This window comes from Brachyhypopomus gauderio, chromosome 5 (assembly GCF_052324685.1).
Source record: "Brachyhypopomus gauderio isolate BG-103 chromosome 5, BGAUD_0.2, whole genome shotgun sequence".
Taxonomy (NCBI): Eukaryota; Metazoa; Chordata; class Actinopteri; order Gymnotiformes; family Hypopomidae; genus Brachyhypopomus; species Brachyhypopomus gauderio.
This window is the reverse complement of record NC_135215.1, coordinates 9,347,823-9,368,482: the sequence shown is the minus strand read 5'-3', so window position 1 is coordinate 9,368,482 and position 20,660 is coordinate 9,347,823. Positions and strand designations below refer to the sequence as shown.

The 20,660-nt window shown below is 42.5% G+C and overlaps 2 protein-coding genes and 1 long non-coding RNA gene across 7 annotated transcripts in view; 2 read left to right on the top strand and 1 right to left on the bottom strand.

Moving 5' to 3' along the window:
• Nucleotides 1-6,501, top strand: part of LOC143514362 (glutamate receptor ionotropic, kainate 2-like) — a 60,247-nt gene extending 53,746 nt beyond the window's left edge. Inside the window, exons 13-16 of one of the 4 annotated variants that reach the window (XM_077005434.1) lie at nt 79-296; nt 562-787; nt 2,893-3,143; nt 3,381-6,501. In XM_077005434.1, coding sequence (XP_076861549.1) covers nt 79-296; nt 562-787; nt 2,893-3,143; nt 3,381-3,545 — 860 coding nt within the window. In that variant the 3' untranslated portion in view covers nt 3,546-6,501. Of the gene's footprint in view, nt 1-34; nt 297-561; nt 788-2,141; nt 2,231-2,892; nt 3,144-3,380 lie in introns of those variants that run through there. The other 3 variants (XM_077005436.1, XM_077005435.1, XM_077005437.1) reach the window with 3 other exon arrangements.
• Nucleotides 6,218-8,840, bottom strand: LOC143514370 (uncharacterized). The gene is made up of 3 exons (XR_013130848.1): nt 8,516-8,840; nt 7,384-7,481; nt 6,218-7,252 (listed from the first exon to the last, which is right to left on the bottom strand). It is a non-coding gene; the product is annotated as an uncharacterized LOC143514370 (long non-coding RNA).
• On the top strand, nt 8,237-19,629 carry slc26a5 (solute carrier family 26 member 5). 2 transcript variants are annotated; one of them, XM_077005439.1, is made up of 19 exons: nt 8,237-8,360; nt 9,632-9,881; nt 10,143-10,282; nt 10,414-10,524; nt 11,744-11,910; nt 12,405-12,569; nt 13,232-13,384; nt 13,533-13,615; nt 13,707-13,854; nt 14,274-14,387; nt 14,622-14,699; nt 14,948-15,043; nt 15,719-15,825; nt 16,232-16,301; nt 16,434-16,526; nt 16,804-16,920; nt 17,248-17,442; nt 18,085-18,139; nt 18,328-19,629. In XM_077005439.1, exons 2-19 carry the CDS (start codon nt 9,724-9,726, stop codon nt 18,465-18,467), a joined length of 2,190 nt encoding a protein of 729 aa, XP_076861554.1. In that variant the 5' UTR covers nt 8,237-8,360; nt 9,632-9,723; the 3' UTR covers nt 18,468-19,629. The 2 variants fall into 2 exon arrangements, with proteins under 2 accessions (XP_076861554.1, XP_076861555.1); XM_077005440.1 differs by having other exon boundaries at nt 8,257-8,360; nt 9,741-9,881.
• The last annotated feature ends 1,031 nt before the right edge of the window (nt 19,630-20,660 follow it).

Sequence of the window (20,660 nt, the reverse complement as noted above, 5' to 3'; positions counted from 1 at the left end):
TCTCCTGGTTTCTTCTCCTCGTTAACCTTCTCAGCCCACTGCTCGCCTCTTCTCTTCACTGTCCTCCTTTCCTCACAGGCTCTGAACTGATGCCCAAGGCTCTGTCCACTAGGATAGTTGGAGGCATCTGGTGGTTTTTCACTCTAATCATCATCTCCTCTTACACGGCTAATCTTGCTGCCTTCCTCACTGTGGAGAGGATGGACTCGCCCATCGATTCAGCCGATGACCTTGCAAAGCAGACGAAGATCCCTTATGGTGTTATAGAGGACGGAGCTACTATGGCCTTCTTCAAGGTACCAGAGCTGAGATTTGCAGCAGGTTTCTATACCCTTCACTCTCTTGTGAGCAGATATATGATGTGTATTCCACCATTGTTTTTGAAAAAGCTCCATAACTTTTGGATTCCTGTTGGACAACCATGAATTTTACTAGAACACTAGTGACATAAAGAAGCAAGTAATTAAACTAGCTCATAGGTTATAACCCTGCTGTTCAATATAAAAATAGGTTTGTCCAGAAACCTGATGAGTAACTATATGTTGTTCCATGCCCATGCAGAAGACTAAGATCTCCACGTATGATAAGATGTGGGAGTATATGAACAGCAGGAGGCAGTCTGTGCTGGTTAAGAGCGTGGAGGAAGGCATCCAGCGTGTGCTGACGTCTGACTACGCATTCCTCATGGAGTCCACCACCATTGAGTTTGTCACACAGAGGAACTGCAACCTCACTCAGATCGGAGGTCTGATTGACTCCAAGGCCTATGGTGTGGGAACCCCCATGGGTGAGTATTTCAGCCTGAAGCACTGGAGCTTTATCCCACCCATGATTACTGACTAAACCCAATATAAACCAAACCCATTATTACTGACTAAACCCAATATAAACCAAACCCATTATTACTGACTAAACCCAATATAAACCAAACCCATTACTACTGACTAAACCCAGTATTAACCACACCCATTATGAATGACTAAACCCAATATTAACCAAACCCACCATTATTATTTACCAAACCCATTATTACCTCATCATTATGAGTTATAGGTGTGACAAAAGACGTGACATACAACCAGTACAAATATGTGCAGTAGCACCTTTTCCTAGATCTACCAGATCTGAATAAGTTCAGCTGCACATCCATGTGCACGTGTTCTGTTTTATTTGTTGCCAATAAAAACATTGCAAATCTGAGACAATGGAAAGACGAGGGACTGGAACTGCAGCTCATGGGACCTCAGGTGTCCATCATCATGAATCTGCCAACACGACCGTGCCAGTGCTGAGCAGTTCACGAGTCCACACAAAGAGCACATGGAACTGATGATTATTTCTGTTCCTTTAATTAAGCAAGCCAAAAATAGAATCACTTGGACCTTGAACTTTGCGTTTGAGATGTTAGTTCTAGCAGGACTAGTAAGGCACTAACCCTTATTTGGCCATTAATTTGTGTGTACTGCAAACATTCACTTGCACGTGCACTTGCAGGATGCAGAATTTCAGAGATGTGCTCAACAGCTGTGATTGAAGTTCAGATTCCTGCTGAGTCGTGTGCAGTCCATGACCAAAGTGCTTTCATCGAGTTCGACGGAGAGAAATCCAAACAAGTCCAGACAAGAATATGTCAATTAAGAGCAGGAGCTACAAATGAAACACTATATTTTCTCACAATGTTGACATTAGGGAATGTCTCCCATATACCTTAGATGTTCATTTCTGAATATATGTTTTATTTATATTCTAAAACGCCAATTGATTTTCTCAGGAATTGTCAGACTTTTACACAGTTCATCATGGTCACTTTCTGGCTTTTACAAAGCAACTGAATGCCCCAAAAATAATGTTGTATGGCAGCACAGAAGTACACTAAAAATATGGGATTCAGGTTCACATCTCAGCTACACCATGTGAAGAAGAGAGCCAGGGCATCAAGGCACCTCAGAACCTCAGGTTCACTATAACGCAACACGCTTTGAAACCCAAGAAGAACTTCAAACTCTGCTGTTGCCATTGTAATTACTTTAATAACTGACAAATGATTTGACTAATTTACCAAAGACTTTCACTACTGTTCTATCACTACAGGTATATCAGTGTTCTATCACTACAGATATATCAGTGTTCTATCACAACAGGTATACCAGTGTTCTATTGCTACATATATACCATAGGCAGAGACCACAGGATAAGTCAGATCACAGATCTCCATGGCACACCAGAGATGGTAAGTGTGTTGTTTGTTCAAGGACAGAGTGTGTGCCACTCCAATGGGGATAAGGGACCTAAAACAGTGGCTGGTTTTCAGCTAATGCTGAAGTTCCTCATATGGTACTTTACAACTAGCATAATTAATGAACTGGCATAGTAGGAAAACTAGCCAAAGACGATCTAATTAGCCAATCTAATTAGTCAGTTCTTTGGAGCCTTATAATCAGCCATTTTTCACGAGTTAACACCTGCTGGGTGTTTACTCACTGGACTCATTATGAACGTTTATCTGTGGACTCCTACGTATGCTGCAGTTGAGCTTTTTAGGGGATGTTTTTAAGCTCTGCGTGTGTAGGCATCGTTTTTCCATTTGATAGTTGTCTGATTATGGATAGAGATGAACATATGTGTCATGAAAGTCTCAAGTCCAGATGTCTCCAAGGGTCTGAGAGAACCTTATTGCTTAAAAACAGTAGAGACCTCAGGTCATTATTAGTCATTATTATATTATTTGAGCCACTTTCATAAATAATTCACTTGAGGTCCATTTAAAACATGGAGCCCTTTCTAGCTCCATAATAACACATTGTCCATATTATCAAACAGAAATATGCAAGTGTTGGTTATTTTCTTCACTGTAACAAAACAAGGTCTTACATTCATATTTTGTCCCTGTAGGATCTCCATACCGGGACAAGATTACCATAGCAATCCTGCAACTGCAGGAAGAAGGCAAGCTGCACATGATGAAGGAGAAATGGTGGCGTGGGAACGGCTGTCCTGAGGAGGAGAACAAGGAGGCCAGTGCCCTGGGGGTACAGAACATCGGGGGCATCTTCATCGTGCTGGCCGTCGGCCTCGTTCTCTCCGTGTTCGTCGCCGTGGGGGAGGTGCTGTTCAAATCGAAACAGAATGCAGACATGGAGAAGGTAAGCTGCCATGTTTGCTGTTTGCATGTTTGCTTGTTTGTTGTTGTGTTTAATGTGGAAGCCCTCTCCATCTCTCTCTCTCCCTCACTCTTTCCCTCTCTCTTTCTCTCTCTCCCTCTCTCTCCCTCTCTTTTTCTCCCACTCTCTCTTTCTCTCCCCCCTCTCACCCACTCTCTCTCCCACTCTTTCCCCCTCTCTCTCTGTCTCCCTCTCTCTCCCTCTTCTCCATGTATCCAGCGTTCTTTCTGCAGTGCCATTGTGGATGAGCTCACCTTGTCCCTGAAGTGCCAGCAGCGTCTCAAGCAGAAGCCGCAGCCGCCCGCCATCGTCAAAACAGAGGAGGTGATCAACATGCACACGTTCAACGACAGGAGGCTCCCTGGGAAAGAGACTATGGCCTGAGGACCTCAGTCACTCTGCCTCCTGCCTCCCAGGGCTGAGTCAGCATGGGCCGCAAAGGAACCTGGGAAAGGAGCAATTCCCACAATGCCTTTGGGTCTGCCTTGTCTGGACCCCTTTCTTGTTCCAGAGATGTTTCCTGTGGAAATCCAGATGCCGGGGCAAAACAGATCCGCAAACCTTTACAGAACCGCTCAGGCTCCTGGGCCGTCGTCATGGTTTCCAGTATCAAGCCTCTTCAGCAATGTATGTAGTTTCTTTCACGCTGTCAGGGACAGAATGAGCTTGTGCTCCTCCTGTCTAACTGGTCCTACAGACACTCGACATCTGATAGGACAGAAATCATCACAGATAAACAAAAGTGCCATTTCATTCCTCTTTTAATGTTTCCTAGGTTGCCTTTGTTAAGTCAGAGGATCTATATAAAGCAGACTACAAATGTTAAAATTTATTTTGTTTTTCCATGTAAGTTATTTTTTGATTAGGTTAAGATAAAAGATTATAAATTATATGAGCTTAGGGTTGAAGCAAAAACACAACAGTAAGGAAAATCTAATTTTGACTTCTTCAGTGTAATTTTTCAGAGCTAAACCTAATTAAATTGAATAAATTAATTAATTAAACCAAATTTTTCTGAATTACACATTGTATGGAAAGTTTGTCCCCTAGGCAAGATGGAAACTTCAATATGCAGTAGACAAGCTTTAATGGACAAAACTGCATTTTTCACTGTGATCTGCAGCACATGTAGTCTGTTACAAGAACTAAGTGAATGATTTGTAAAGCATTTCTGTGATTGGGAGGTTTCATTTCAGATCAATGTGCCACATTTATGAGTGGTTACTCTCAATTCAGTGATGTACACAGTAGCTGGTCCTAATCCTTTAGTGGCGTCTCATCAAACACCACATCACACTCAACCCTAAACACTGATCGCTTACATTGTCTATCAAACACCAACCCGCTGCAAACAGTAGGTGTGCAGATCTACCCACTAGCTGGCTAACTAGTATTAGCTGAGTTACCACAAAGCAAACTGACCCTTAAGAAACACCTGCTCACAGACTGTGCTACTCCTGACAGTGCATTAATAAACCATGATTTTGATGTCTATAGAATGTGTGGATTTATTTGGGCATAAGAGGTTTATATTGTTATTATTTTTAAACATGTAGGCCATATGGTCCCCTACAAGAGAAACGGTTACTCAGCCCGCTATATACATTTACGAGATTCACTGTTAGCGCTGTATTGTCTAGCTATCTTGTATGAATCATGTTAGTGCAGTCAGCTGCGATGTGTTTGGTGACTTGTCATTACCGTCATTAGTAAGTCTGAATCTCTTTACCCTCTCTGGACCACATTATGTGGTGACAAAACATGTTTTTCTCTGGTTATTACAAACCTGTCTAATATGATATCATGCACAAACACTAGTCACATGCAAAAGCTGTAATTCTAAAATATTTGTAAGACGTATTTGTGCTTTTATTTAATATTATAGAGTTTCAGCTGACCAGTTTGGTTATGCCATGTTTTCTTTGCATTGAGAGGTGAAGTGGTGAAATTACCAGAAACGTTTAGACAGACAGACACAGACAGGGCATCAGATCTCCAGCCCTGGGACAACAACTCCACCAGACATTACCCTCTCTTCAATCCCCTGACCTCTTTCCAAACCTTTCTCCAAGTTCCTCCCAGCAAAGACACGCCCCCTTAGACACACTACCCTTCTATATGCTGCACATGCAAAATGATTGGCAGAAGTTATGTTTTCCTTATTGATTAGTTATGACTGGATCACACTGAAGTGTTTGTTTGCTGATTACAGAGTCCATGTCAGCCTCCGAAACGTTTTTTTTCTCTTTTTGTCTTTGAGTGTAAAAATAATTTGGCTCAAGTGTTCTTTAAAAAATGCTTTAAAACATTAGCATTGATGTTGCAAACTAGATTCGTAAATATGGTGTTCACACCTCACATTGCTCTTCAGTTTTCAGCAGAGACAGCTTTGGGTTTGAATTAGCATATGTCTCCTGAGTGTACAATCCCATTAGTCCAAACCACTGAGATACACTAAATCACACTGTTTTACACTGTCGCACTGAATTACACTAAATCACACTGAATTACATGAAATCATACTGAATTACCCTCATGTACTCTATATTTTAATCAAAAATCACAAAGATAATCAGGATGCATAGATAACCAGATGGCAATAAAATGTTAATAGAACTTTTTTGTTGTTCTTCTTTTCTAACATTCTCGGCTCTTTGTAAAGGTCAGAGATGAACTGTAGTTGTTTGAATGAGCCCAACTCCTCTTTTAGGGATGAAGTCCACAACTCTTCATCTACAGTTTTCTCTTCACTTGTCTTTCTGTTGTTTCCTTTTGTTTCATAATTTGTTGGGTTTTCTCTGTACAGCCTTTATCAAGCCAAAGTCACTGTAAGAATTGGTCAAGAAAGCATTTTCACAAGCTTCATCTGATGTGCCTGAGAAGGTTATAAGGTTATGTTTTGATTATTATAGTTGGGTTCTCAGAACAAAATAATAACATTTTTGTATAGAGACAAATTTTATAGAATTTATAATTTATATTGGTGCCAACAACACAGATGTAGCTTACTGTATGTGTAAGTAATATAAACCTCACATTGATTGAACATCCCAAGAATACACATTAAAACCTGTGGTTTAAATGACCAGTGAGAAAGAAACAGAGTTTCTCTGTTTTCTAATAATTTTACTTATTTTAATAGTTTACTCTGTTGATGTGTAAGTTTAGGTTATCTTAGGTAGAACCATTTTCAAGTGATGGCATACAATTACCCAAGAACAAGAACAATTGTTGAGTAAGCTTTAAATATCTTCAACATGTGATCTGCTATTTTGGAACAAGACAAAATACATCAGGAGTTTACAGGCTGAAATTGTAATAATAAAAACACACATGTTTGTGTATGTGTGTGTAAGTACTTGTGTGTGTGTATTTTTTTTAAGTCCTAATATCAACATGATCTGAACTCAACTACTTCCCCACTACCACTAAGATGTATCCACAACTACTATGACTTATCCATGACTACCAAGGCTTCCCCACTACCACTAAGACTTGTCCACTACCATTATGATGTATCCATGACAACTAAGACTTCTCCTCTATCACTGAGTGGCCAAATATGTTTTAATAATACCAGTGAAGCCACTGCATTAATTAATAGATTTATGATCTGTAACATCTGTATGCTCAATTCTGAACTTTTTATCATCCCAATAATGATGATCAGAACAATTACAAATCAATATGATGCTACACAGAAAGGTCACCATTGTGTCATGTGCATATCATAATTCACAGAAATATTTAGATACCCCAACATTAGTGCACAGTTTAGTCACTACACCCTATTTAAGAGAGAGAGAGAGGTCTTGTACCAGAGCTGCTATTTAGAGCTGTGTTAAATATCTTCTCCATGCACCTTTTGGAATTCCTATATTTTCTGGACAGATAGGTCACCCTTTGCCTCTGGAGGGCTGGGCAAAGCTTACTTCTGTATGATAGCCTTGAAACTGTCCCCAGTGTAGCAGAAGGTGTGTGTGTGTGTGTGTGTGTGTGTGTGTGTCCTGTACAGCAGGAGGAGTGTGTGTTCTCTATTCATCCTGAATCTGGAGTTAGAGTGAAGCAGCCACCTGTGCTGGTGGGGACTCCTGCACACACACACACACACACACACACACACACACCAAGAAAAGGAAGAAAGGTGAGGTTCCAGTTCACTGCTTTAGTCTTGCTGAGATGTGACCTTCAGCACATCATAATGAAATACATTTACACTTACAGCATTTAGAAATCAGCGACTGTCCACTGCATGTCAGAGGCTGAACAAAAGCTTACAGACAGCAGGAAATCCCAGCAAACATGGACCCAGTGTCATTACTCAAGAAATAAAGTAGAATATGAAAAAGAAAAGTTAGTGTGGCTGACATCTGCTGGTTTGGGAATAAATAAGTAATGCAAATTATTACACTTTTCATTTTTAAACAGCAACAAACTTATGAAGTGAAAGCAAAAATTAACAAAAAAACTCAACGGAGACTGGTAAAAATGTATTTGTTACTGCTAATCTTAATGGGTTCTTTTTTCATTTTGTCTTTATCATTTTTCAGTTTTCATTTACATTTAGGGCATTTAGCAGACGCTCTTATCAAACAGCGACTTAGTGCTTTGCCATCTGTTCACTGAATGCCTCCTAGATAGTAGGCTACAGTCATCACATTCAGAACCATGTGCTTCATCGTCTGCAGCCATTCATATGACACGTGACCCTTAGTCTGCATTCTCACTTAATTTCCGACCACATTTGATTGCTGGGATAAACCCACTGTTTTACCGCCAATGTATAGGCCTGTCATATTTGTGTAATACAATTTATTATTAGAATATTATTAAAGAATATCATAGAAAATTAAATAAAGCCATTAAACATTTCTTAAGCAGATCATGACAATTACACGCTTCCTGGCTTCTGACTAATTTTGAATCTAGTTTTCCAGTAGGTTGCTCCTTCCGAATTTTGGTTCCTCATACTTGAAAAACTACATATCCCAGAAAACACTTGGACGAATGACGCTAAGGTGTACGTATACTTATCAACGCCTGATTGCGTCAATTCGCATGTTCACCTGCCTCGCCGTAAGAGGGCGCACTGCTGTTAATGTATAAGCAGCTAGCGACCTGACGCGCTGTTACTACACCTATCTAACCCCAGATAACCACTGAATTCAGCTTCCTCCGTGAGTTACATCCCTGACAGAGGTAAGGCATGATTTTGGTTCCCTTCTTTATTAAACAACAAGATAAACAGTCGGGTTATAACTAGCTGCCCCTGCATGTACATGTGTTTTTGGTCTAACACAGTCCACATGGATGTAGCTTAACATGTTTAAATATGGGCTTTTAAAAGTATTTACTTCATTGTCCATCTAGTCAGACGTCTCCTGTATTAAGTGTAGGTGGGGTTTTCACTCTGGTCTCCAGACCGGTTAACACGAGTTGAGAGAACGCGCTGGCGTTGAGCTCCCTACGTCATCACGGATGTTCCGCCGCTTGCTGCTACCTCACAGTGACTTGTCATTTCTGTCTGTCGTTTCTGTCTGTCGTCTCTATATGTCGTTTCTGTCTGTCGTCTGTGCCTGTCCTTTCCGTTCGTCATGGTTCCTGGCCGAAACTCTTGCCCAGGTGTCGTTTAACGTGACTTTCAGCCCCGCTCTGTAACAGATGGGATGTGTAACGTGATTTTTCTCTCCTCTCGTACTCGTGTACTCACAAGAAGACGGACATTCAGTAATAAAAACGTTTACGTGGTCCGTCTGGTCTGTCGCAGGTCCTGCCAGACTCGTATTAACGACCTCTGACATGTGAAAAGGTCGTTACCCCCCATTATCTTGACCTGGCAGACGGTAAAGAGCAAAGCGGGCTGTCAAAATGTATCCGACGGGCTCGTTACGGGGTGCATAACCGTTTTTCGTTACTTTGGTCTCCGTGTAGACCGGAGGATTAACGGAGACGGAGGGGTCGTGATTCTGAGATGTCCTCACTCGTGTCCGGCGGTGCCGGTCAGAATAAACTCGTCAGCCGTGATCAGTGGAAGCGCAGACCACTGACCGACATCTAGTGGCCACTTTATTAGACTTGGTCTTAAAGTGAGAATTAAGACGTGATGAACAGACTGTAGCCCCCAGTGTGGCGGAGGGGTGTGGGCCGTACAGGTTTATCAGGCACTGGCCTGGTGCTGGGGGTTATGAATGTCACTGCTGGTTAGGGAGTGGACTGCCAACCACAGATATCCAGGAAACTGTGGTCGGAAAATGTCTGGTGATCCAAGGGTAGAAGATGTTTAAGTCAAACTACATGAACTATAGACTTCCACTGTGTACACCAGCAAGGTGTAAAAGCAAACAAAAAAAACGTGTTGTGTGACTGTTGTACTGGATGAGTCTGTTACTTCTGTTTGATTTAACTGGTGCTGAATATATGGAGATTTCTGCCTCTATGATCAGAGTTTTGGTTCATCTCTCCTTTCACAGCAAGTGAAAACAGGGAGAGTAGAAGACACAGGGTGCTTGTATTCGTATCCGTCTGTAGGCCTAATCGTCACGCATGACGCCTCTCTGTTGTTATGGAACTCGACGTAAGTACTGCGGAGGAGAGGTGCTCCACCCTGGTGTACCGGGTGGAGCGGCCCGTGTTCGACGAGGGCTACATCAGCTCCAGGCTTCTGCATAGGAAGGAAAGGACACCCAAGACTGCCAAGCAGAGAGTCGCTGAACACTTCAGGTGAGGCCCTGCTAGCTGCCTTTCCCCTCCGCAGTAAGCCACCACTCGTTTGTGGCATTTGTAAGCTTTTCTGGAACTACGGTTTATGGTTTACCCTTAATTATTCACCAAGTAATTATACTTCATTGTTACTAAATGTGATTATCCGCAGTCATGCTGAATTGTGAATTGCTTTTGGAAACGTAACTGCCGTTGACACAGTAGGGATTGTTTGGTGATATTCAGCAGCTCTAATTAAGTAAGATGTCCTTCTCCACCCAGATGTTCATCAGAAAGAGCAAAGTCAGTTGTCCTGGGTCTCCTGCCCATCTTGACATGGTTACCATCTTATCCTGTCAAGGAGTACCTGTTTGGGGACGTAGTGTCTGGTCTCAGCACAGGTGTCATGCAACTGCCTCAAGGTCAGCAACAAACTATGATGGCAAGAGTTTTCATCTGTTTGATTAACTTATTAATTGTATATGTAATGTGTGTTGCCTGAACATCTGTCTTCTGTCCTCCCCATTTCTCTCTCTCTCTCATTCCCCTCTAGGTCTTGCCTATGCGATGCTGGCTGCTGTCCCACCAGTTACTGGCCTGTATTCTTCTTTCTACCCGGTTGTTCTCTACACCCTGTTTGGTACCTCCAGACATATATCAATAGGTGATCCTCTGTACATCATCCATCACACAAACAGGCACATTCAGTAAACACTGGACTCTAGTGGCAGTGTGGAGTGTAAGGGGCTCTCTCTGCAGCTGGACTTCGGAAATCTCAGTTGATTGATCCTACCTAAAAGAATGTTGAGACTTTGATTGATCAGCATATCACAGAGCATTATTGCCTATTGTCATTGGCTAGAAGTCGCCCCATCTGACAAGCTATCAGTTTGATTCTAAAATCAATGACCACTCTGTCCACAAAGGAACCTTTTCCAGCTATTGTATTATGCATATTCATTATGTAGTTACAGTCTGTAGAAGCAGTAGAATGCTCAGACCTGTCTTGTGAAGCCTCTCTTGAAATGTGGTGGCAAGCTCAGTAATTAAATTAAATGGGTTTGTTGCCATAACAATGGGTATGTACTGGAGGAGAATTTAACTTAATTGGAGCTCATTTTTGCTCATGCCTGTACAAATGCACTAACAGGATTGTATGTTTGCATTTTTTCCATTGTACTCCATGGAAAGTACTGTGACGCATGCTGTTCCTTGTAACAATAACCAAGAGGACTGGTGTTTGACAGCAGGTCAGACCTTAGCTGAGAATGGAAGCAGATTAAAGGGTAAAGACCTCTCACTCTGTCAGCGTCCGCAGTGAAAACCTGATCAGCAGGAAGACAAACACTCTCCCCCTCTGGGTGCCGGCGCTCGGGGGCTGATTTCCATGGTGGGTGCCAAGTGTCCCAGTAACCGTGGTCGTCTTTATCTCCTGAATGAGAACTGGAGCGGAGAGATGTTCACTGCTCAGTGTGTCGTCGTTTCCATGTTTTTCTTCATACCATGATGAGGAGTAGCTGAATCCACATATGGGATGAGACAAAGAAAAGATCCATTTTGCCCTGTATGTATGGGTGTGCATTTCTCCTTTTGGTCCAACCATTCCTGGGAAATGTACCAAAGTACATTAAGAGCCGATGGACCCTGACCGTTCCTGAATGTTCCTTGTTGGTTCAGGGTTGTGGCCGTTGCCTGTGCAGTTTCTCTTGGAGACATGAATCACATTATAAGAATATTCTGAAATGTCAGCACTGATGGCACTTTGCCATGTGCTTAGCTAGATTATACACCTGCGTACTCCATATTGACTGGTTCAAACTCCATACAGGTGATGTACTAATCCCAGATTTAATCCTAGGTTTTTTTTGGCTTCCCCCTTCCAGGTACGTTTGCCGTGATCAGCCTGATGATCGGGGGAGTGGTGGTGAGAGAAGTTCCTGACTCCATGTTTCCTCTGAACGGCACCAACATAACCGAGCAAGTGATCAGTCGAGACGCCAAGAGGGTAGAAGTTGCCGTGGTCCTCACAACACTAGTGGGGATCATTCAGGTACAGCAGCCAATCAAATCATTCAATAGCCTCAAAACTTTGTGCTCGTCAACAATTGCACTTTTAGTATGAATTTGCATATTCTAGAATATTATAGGGCATTATTTTATTTAGCTGTTGGTCCATTAGCCACCTGTGGTGCTGTTCTGCAGGGTGGAAGGTTTTCTACATGGAGAACTGTTTACAAGTTAAAGTAATGAACATTTTATTGTAATTAGGACAAATGTACCACAATGTATCACATCTTGAGATTCCAGAATATCTTCTGGAAGTCTGATGTGGTGCTGGAGATGGGAGAACCTCATGTTATGTATAGATGAACCTACATGTGTAGAAGCTCATCTGTTGTGTGTAGAACCTCATCTCGTGTGCGTGAAAGTAGTCCCAGGTGTCGTGTGCGTGAAAGTAGTCCCAGGTGTCGTGTGCGTGAAAGTAGTCCCAGGTGTCGTGTGTGTGAAAGTAGTCCCAGCAGGTGGTGTTGTGTCTCTTTGCAGCTGGTACTGGGCTTCCTGCGATTTGGTTTTGTGGCCATCTACCTGAGCGAGCCGCTGGTACGGGGCTTCACCACGGCCGCCGCCGTGCACGTCTTTGTCTCCCAGCTGAAGTATCTCCTTGGGGTCAAAACCCAGCGTTTCAGTGGGCTGCTGTCCGTCGTCTACGTGAGTGAGCTCCTCAAACCCTCCACATTCCAGCTAGATGTTCTGAAACGTAACCTTGTCTGCCTCCTTTTCGGTGAGCTGTATATGGTGTTGGTTGGTTTCATAACTCTTCCTGTGGGTTTAACCTTCACTCCTGTGTGTACAGAGCAGCTAGAGTTTTATTAGCACGTGGCCACAGAGCCATAGCTTAAAACAGCTGTCTAACGCTGTGTACGTTAACCCTTTCAGAGGTAATACACATCAAATTCTGTGTGTGCTTCACACTTTTTATTCTAATTATTTGTCTCTTTATTTAACTTATTTCAGGGCCGGCGCCATGGGGGGGGGGGGGGGGGGGGGGGAAATGGGGCGTCGCCCCCTCAGGCGAGGTGTCCCGCCCCCTCAATGTAAATAATAAGACCCATTTATTTTACAGCAATCGCTACATATGGCACACCCTCGGCCGCTCATCAATCGTTACACGCCACCCCCCACTCAACAAACAACTTACGTTCGCCCCCCCGAAATTTTCTGACGTCCCCTCACTGTATATGTTCTGGCGCCGGCCCTGACTTATTTACTTTGATGCCTAACTTGTTTGTTCTTAGAGGTCAACGTTCCATGCAGTGTGTATTTTTATTCCATTGTCTGTTCTTCCCGTCGTGTTTGCGTTGTTCTTGCAGAGTGTCATTGCTGTCTGCAGAAAGATCACAGACACCAACGTCGCCACTCTCATCGTGGGACTTGTGTGCATAGTTTTTCTCTACGGTGTGAAAGTCGTCAACGAACGTTTTAAAAACAAACTGCCCATACCCATCCCCGGGGAGATCATAGTGGTAATATAATTTTTTTTTTTATGGGGTTGATTACTAAATCGATGCTGATAACCATTCTGTGTGTCTAGCAGTTGTAATATTGTACACATACAGTATGTTTGATATCTTCTCTGCTGTGCCAGATGTAAACATCCCCAATGTTTTTAAGGTGATCGTCTCGACTGGGGTCTCGTATGGCCTCTCTCTGTTTGAGAACTACAGTGTTGCGGTGGTGGGGGAGATCCCTACAGGGTAGGTCTGCTCAGGACTGTGGGTCCCTCGATATGTCTCTGCTTTAATCCAAGTCTTTCAGGAATGACACTTCCTGTCTTCCTCCCCTCAGACTGCTTGCTCCCAAACTCCCAGACTTTTCCATCCTGCCTAACCTGCTCACAGACGCCATCGCTATTGCAATTGTGGGCTTCTCTATTGGAATCTCCTTAGCAAAAATCTTTGCTCTCAAGTATGGATACAGTGTGGACGGAAACCAGGTAACACGTCAGACCGTTTCTGTGATATCGGGATAGCAGGGAGATCTAGAGATGCTGTATAAAATCCCAAACAATGTTTAAAGGTTTTATCAGGACACTATGCGTCAGTTCTCGGAGGAAACACAGCCTCTCGTCTCTTGGGGTTTGTTGTTTGTTTGTTTGTTTGGTTTGGTCCACATGACCTCATACACCTTTTGTTGTGTTGAGGGCAGGGCTCTTTTCTGTATGTGGAATCAAGTTAATGTTAATTATGCGTAAAAGAATTTGAGTCAAGCCTGAAGCCAAACCAATCAAGCCTAGGTCGTTGTCGCCATCTCATAAGATATCGATATCTTTTTTTTTTAATGTTAGTTTTATATTAGTGTTATTATAAGTTGATGTTTTATTAAATTACCGTGTGTGTGTGTGTTTGGTGGCAGGAGCTGATTGCACTGGGTTTGTGTAACTTCATCAGTTCCTTTTTCCACACCTTTGCCGTTACCTGCTCAATGTCTCGCAGTTTGGTACAGGAGAGCACAGGGGGGAAGACGCAGGTACACACACACACACACACACACACAGTTCTTGATTCACTGCTGTTCTGGCTATCTTCTTTAATGGTCTGTTTCCTAGACAGAGGCGTGTATAGTGATTCATTAGGGCTCCTTATCTCCCTGTGTTTTGTTTAAGGTAGCATGTGTTCTTCTCATTACTCCTGATAGTGGATTCATTGCTGTTGTAAAGCCATAAAGAGAAGTTAAGGAAGCGCTTGTGCGTTGTGTGTGCAGATCGCTGGGTTCTTGGCCTCCCTGCTCGTTCTCCTGGTAATAGTGGCCATCGGCTTCGTTTTCCAACCCCTGCCGCAGGTAAGATGAAGCCACGCCCCTCAGGAGCAGGAAGGATGTCTACGCAGCTCTGATGGAGTCCCACGTTTAGCATACGTGTGTCATATCAGCGTTAAGATGGCAGGCGTGACTGATTAAACTGATTCAGTAAACCGATGCTCAGGATGGGTGTCCGGCCACTCTCTCAACATCCATGGAGCGCTGTTGGGTTTTACAGACAGAACACAAAGCTGCTCAGCTTCATTCCATGTCCGTGTCTCGTTCCCCAGACTGTGCTGGCTGCTGTCATCATGGTGAATCTGCTGGGCATGTTCAAACAAGTGAGGGACATACCTGCCTTGTGGAAGACCAGCAAAATCGAACTGGTGAGATTTACAGACCACCGCAGTGTGGCTGGTCTACTGAGCTACAGCCGCAGTTCCCTGTGATGTAACGTGACCCTCATATTCTATATTCTAAATATATTCTCCTGTGACCTCTTGGAGCAGCTCACATCTATCAGGTGTCTGTTTATCGCTCTGGTCGCGCTAACCTCAGAATGCCTTTTAGCTGCAGGCGTAGCTGCATTTCTGATTGTCATGCATTTTACAGTTGTATGTAGCTGCTAAACTAACTAGCCTAATAACATTCCACCCTTTATTCTTAGTTTAAAATGTTCAGATAATGAACTGTAGGAGACCTCAGTGAGCGTTAGTACATGTATGAATACTACCAAGACTTGGAGTTAAGTGTCCAGATGACCACATCACAGAAATATTGCACAGTGAGAGTGAAAGAGAGAGAGGGAAAGACTCTGATAAGTAAGACAACCCAGGTTACAGTGGGGAAATGTAAAACGGGAATATTAAATCAGTGTTCAAATATAGGCGAATGCAGTACAGGCTTTCTTATGTTTTTTCTGCTATAAATATTTTATCAAATAAATATGAAATGTCAAAGGGGTGTGGCCTATCCTGGCTTCACCTGTTGAGTTTGTCCTCATGTGTAGGTGTAGTGGTGGTTGTGGGTGTGGTTTTGAATGCTGTCTTTCTCCTCCTGAGGCGGTTTGGGTGGTGTCTTTTGTGGCCTCGGTTCTGCTGGGCCTGGACTACGGGCTGCTGGTGGCCATGGCGTTCGCCATAGTGACCGTCATCTACAGAACACAGAGGTAACCGGGCCAAGGTCCAACCGCACCAGCATAATGAAATGCACTGACCTGTCAGTGACAGATTAAAGCAACATATCACCCCCCCCAAAAACCAATTAATTAAGGTTTTATTAATGTATTTTAAGTAACCCCAGTCTGATATTTAAATCATTGTTAGACATGTTGATGTTTAACAAAATTCTAAGACGTTTTTAGGTGTCCTGTAACTTGTTTTTTCTTCATTTCATCTCATCTGTTTATCTGTCCATCTGTCATTTTCCCGTAGAGAAGTGTGACCTATGAATCAGATTCAGGGTGTTTTGTAACTTTATATTATGAAAACGTGTTAGAGGACACTTCTCATATTGAAGAAAACATTTATCTTGTTGAAGAAAACATTTCTCTTAAAACTGATCCTTCCTTCTAGACCCAAGAGTGTTGTTCTTGGACATGTCCCCGACACGGGGCTGTACTGCGACATCGATGAGTATGAAGAGGTAATACTGCAGTGAAATGGTAGAATCGTCATGTCATAATCCAAATGTTTTTTCATTGCAGAACAATGTTTGTGATATTGGGGAGACTTTTGCAGTCTTAACCCTTGTGTTTCTAATTCCTTTGTTCTTTAGGCCACTGAGTGTTCAGGGATTAAGATTTTCCAGTTGAATTCCTCAATCTATTTTGCAAACAGTGAGCTGTATGTGAGCACCCTCAAAGAGAAGGTAGGCGTCAGGTGTGCTTCATCTCTGCTTTAACTGGGTAAGATGGGGGATAAATGTGCTTCAGGGTTGCTGTGTGTTTGCCTCTGTGCTGTCATATGATAAAGTTACAGGAAACCGTTGCTACACTAGTGATTATTATAGAGAACATTATAGAGATCTGGTCATGTGACCTGCCGTTTGGACCCCCGAAGTGCAAATATTTGTCAGGTTTATAATCACAAAGTCCAGTATTTTGTAATGAAACATGACCTCTCTTATTCCACACATGTACCTCCAGACTGGGGTGGACCCGACACGGCTGCTGGCCGAGAGAAAAGAGCAACAGAAGCAAATGAAGAAGCAGAGAGGAACGGGACAGAGCTCGGGACAGACACGGGACGCCGTGGCCAAACTGGTACGCATGCTCTCCTGGGCTCCTGAAGGCTGGAAGCAGGTCTGGACTGGGCGTTTCCTCTCAGATGGGTTACATGCTCTTGTGTTGCAAAATGGCTCTTGTCTTGCTAAATGGCTTTTTGAAATCAACTCTATCAATAACAATATTTGATAAATAACGATATTGAATAACAGTAACAGATACCTGTGTATGGATCAAGCTATAACTGAGTTGATTAGAGATTCGCCATCTGCATGACAGTGGGGTCTCATTCGACGAGTCTGCACTCTTGATTTGACCCTGAGTCTGATTTGACCCCAAGTCTGATTCCACTCTGTTTGATAACAGGACATGGAGCTGGGCGTGACTCATGAACTGCTGGAGACCCAGAAGCAGGAAGTCACGCAGAAGAACGGGCAGCTGGAGGAGATGGAGGAAGAGGAAGCACTTAACCCCCAGCTGCTCTGCTCCACCCACTCCATCATACTGGACTTCACCCCTGTGAACTTCATAGACTCAGTGGGAGCTAAAGCTATTAAAGCAGTAAGCAAACGCATCACTTTTAGCCCTTGTGTGCAGATACACACATCTAAATCTCCATTATACTGTTTTCATACTGTAAAACGGCACATGGGACAAAACGCTGAATTAGACAGAATTGAACCCAGTCCACCTTAAAACTTTATCAAGGCAGCATGTCACGTGTGTGGTGATGCAGGAGGGCACAGAGAGATGCTGTGAGCACACGAGACACGAGTCTATACGGTGACCTGCAGAACACAGCAAAACGGGAAGCAAAAGATCCATTGTATTGATTTAACATCACTCGTTCTCTTAACAGAAAACAATGTCAATTAGTGTTTGCATTGAATTAAATGCTGAATTCGTGTCAGACCTGAATGCAAATCATGCTGAAATGCGATCAGCTCACAACTACATTATGTTCCACTGTGCGGTGCTCTGATCAAGCCAAAACAAACAAAACACAACACACATCAGTGTGAGTCCTACCCGTCAATCACTGCAGTCATCGTGGAATCACAGCACTACTTTTCAAAGTAGATATGAAATCGGCATTTTGTTTTTATGTTTCAATTTTTCTGCTGTTGTGATTACGTTTCGATTTTGGCATGAATGTGTTACTATACACTTGGACCACAGCAAACTGAGTATGTATTTTTGCAGGTTATTAAGGAATTTGCAGTCATCAATGTGAAAATTGTCATAGCTGGCTGCAGCAGTAAGTGTTGGCTTTGTTCCGATTTACATTTGAGATGTGTATACACACACACACACACACACACACACACACACACACACACATAAAGTAACTATTCTTCACAGTAGCTCATCCAGAACTGTCAGCTGACGTGTATGACTAGTGAGGGTGTTGTAAGTGCTCTGTGCTCGTTTGCTTTTCCTCTACAGGAACCCTGCTTTCTGAGCTCAACACTATGCAGTTCTTCAGTGGTGCCGCGACCCCAGATCTCATTTTCCCCACAATTCATGATGCTGTACTGCACTGCCAGCAGAGGGAGGCCTTGCTCAACTGCCCCGCCAACCAGTGAACAAAGAGCATATGTACCAGGACTGACCGTGAGGCTTTGTAGGTAGAATACGTAAAGATGTAAAGATGTCTGGTGTTGCTACTTTCGCTTTTTTTTTTTTTTTGAAGGATGTTGTAAGGCTATAGAAAGCCCTGTCCCTATATCAAGTTCCCACAGGCGCTGTAGCACTGACTGCTGTGCTAAACGTCCACAGGGAACTTGATACAGTAAACAAATGAAAATAACAGTGACTAAGTGTCCCATGCCTGTCTAACACTCAAGTGGTTTCTGAAATTATTTTTCTACTAATTTAGCTGCCACAGTTAGATGTTTAATTAACTGTGAATGCCGTTCACCAGGTGAACCACAAACTATTAACAGCGTAACCAGCACATCAGTGGGGTCAGAAACACATGTTTGTTTGAATCATATGTAGCTATAGTGCTTCTGGAGCACAGTACATAAACTCTTTATAGTTGATGTTCTACGGTGTGTGGAGTCTGCGCTACAGCACTGACGGCTGTGCTAACCGGCCAGAGTCTGCCAAGCATTCATCCATCTCAACATGCGTGACTGAGAGAAACACGACAGGTGCGGTGACCTTTAACCTGATGTGTCTCTTTCAGGTCACCTCTCAGACTGAGACACAATCAGCACCTTCTCTACTAGACACAATCTCGGTCACCAAATTACACAAACTAGCCTTTACTGTGCAGATGTATCACACAACTACACAATTTGCTTGACATCCTGAAGTGCAATTAACGAGTAGCAACTCACTGTGTATCAGGTCTTTAGTAACATTGCTTTTTTAAATGTCATTTGATATGAGTGTTGCCAAGATAAATGTTAGATTTTAACTTATAATTTCTTGGTTTTCTGCAAGCGTTTTTTCAACAAGATGAATTGTCAATAATGAAAACAAACTCTTGGTGTTCGAATTTATCTGAACGGCGATAATGTTTAAATTGTAGGTACTTTAGTTATTGAATAAGATGACTGCCTTTGTTTCAGCAGTATCCTGTGAAAACCATCACAACAGTTTTGACTGTATTGCTGTAATTGTACGTTTCTTGACACATTTTTCAATGTGTGATTTAGGTCACAAATGTCCAAACACTTTGTTTCCCTCCTGAGCCTGAAGACGTGATGACACTGTAATCAAATACAGATTACTGCTGTTTTCCACTGTTGAAATGTTTTTTTTTACTTTCTGGAATGTTGAATCAAAGTTGCTGACAATATCTAGTTTATATTTTTCTACATTGCTCATGAAAGTGTGTTGATTGTATAACATGCAGTATCAACTGTATGTTGATGGAGGCATATGATGAATGGCCTCTCCTCTGGGTCTGGGTAATGTATAAACATTAAAATATGTTGACGGAATATTTTAAAAACTGTTACCGTTATGAACCTCATGTTTGTTTTCAGAGTTTATCCTGTCTAGAAATGAAGACCAAAGCCATTAAAACAATGGCACTTTACCTTATGTAATAATTTATGGATTTATTTTGTATAATAAAATCAGACATTCAAATTAGAAAATTGTTCTATTTTTTTTGTAAAATTTTGTATATCTAGTTCACTCAGCTAATGGGTTTGAGGGCAGTATATAGGCTAGAGCTAATATTTTGTGTGTGTGTGTGTGTGTGTGTGTGTGTGTAATATATATATATATATATATATATATTTCATAGCTGCTGAACAACCTCTGAAAATGTCCTCCAAATCATCCTGTTTCTCTGGAAACCTTGTGTAGTTCACTACAATTTTTAATATCTCTTCATATCAATCTAAAGCATGTCAATTGCCTTTATAGGACATAAATGACTTTTCTTATTAACATCTATTAGGCGAAAAATGCAAGACAAATCATGATTTAGGAAATTACTGATTAAAGTAGGGCTAAAGATGAAACACCTGAATGGTCTCAGTGAGGTGTGTTTGCATGCTGCATGATCCGCCGTTGAGAATAGAAGCAGTGTTGCTCTTTGATTAAGTGTTTTGCTTAGTGCTGTCAATTCCTGGTGCCACGATTAAAAGTCCTCACCAGGATTTTGCTCAGGCTTCCTGGATTGTGTTGATTCCACTAATTTTACCTGGATTGCTAATTAGAAAATCTAGCAAGCTTGAGCAAAATTCTGGTGAGGACTTTTAATCGCGGCACCTGGAATTGACAGCACTAGCTTGTCCTTAAATATTGCACCAAAA

Coding starts and splice junctions, on each gene's coding strand:
- slc26a5 (XM_077005439.1), top strand. CDS start 9,724: ATGGAACTCGACGTAAGTACTGCGGAGGAGAGGTGCTCCACCCTGGTG. Junction 9,882..10,142: donor AGAGTCGCTGAACACTTCAG/GTGAGGCCCTGC, acceptor TTCTCCACCCAG/ATGTTCATCAGAAAGAGCAA. Junction 13,616..13,706: donor GTGGGGGAGATCCCTACAGG/GTAGGTCTGCTC, acceptor TCCTCCCCTCAG/ACTGCTTGCTCCCAAACTCC.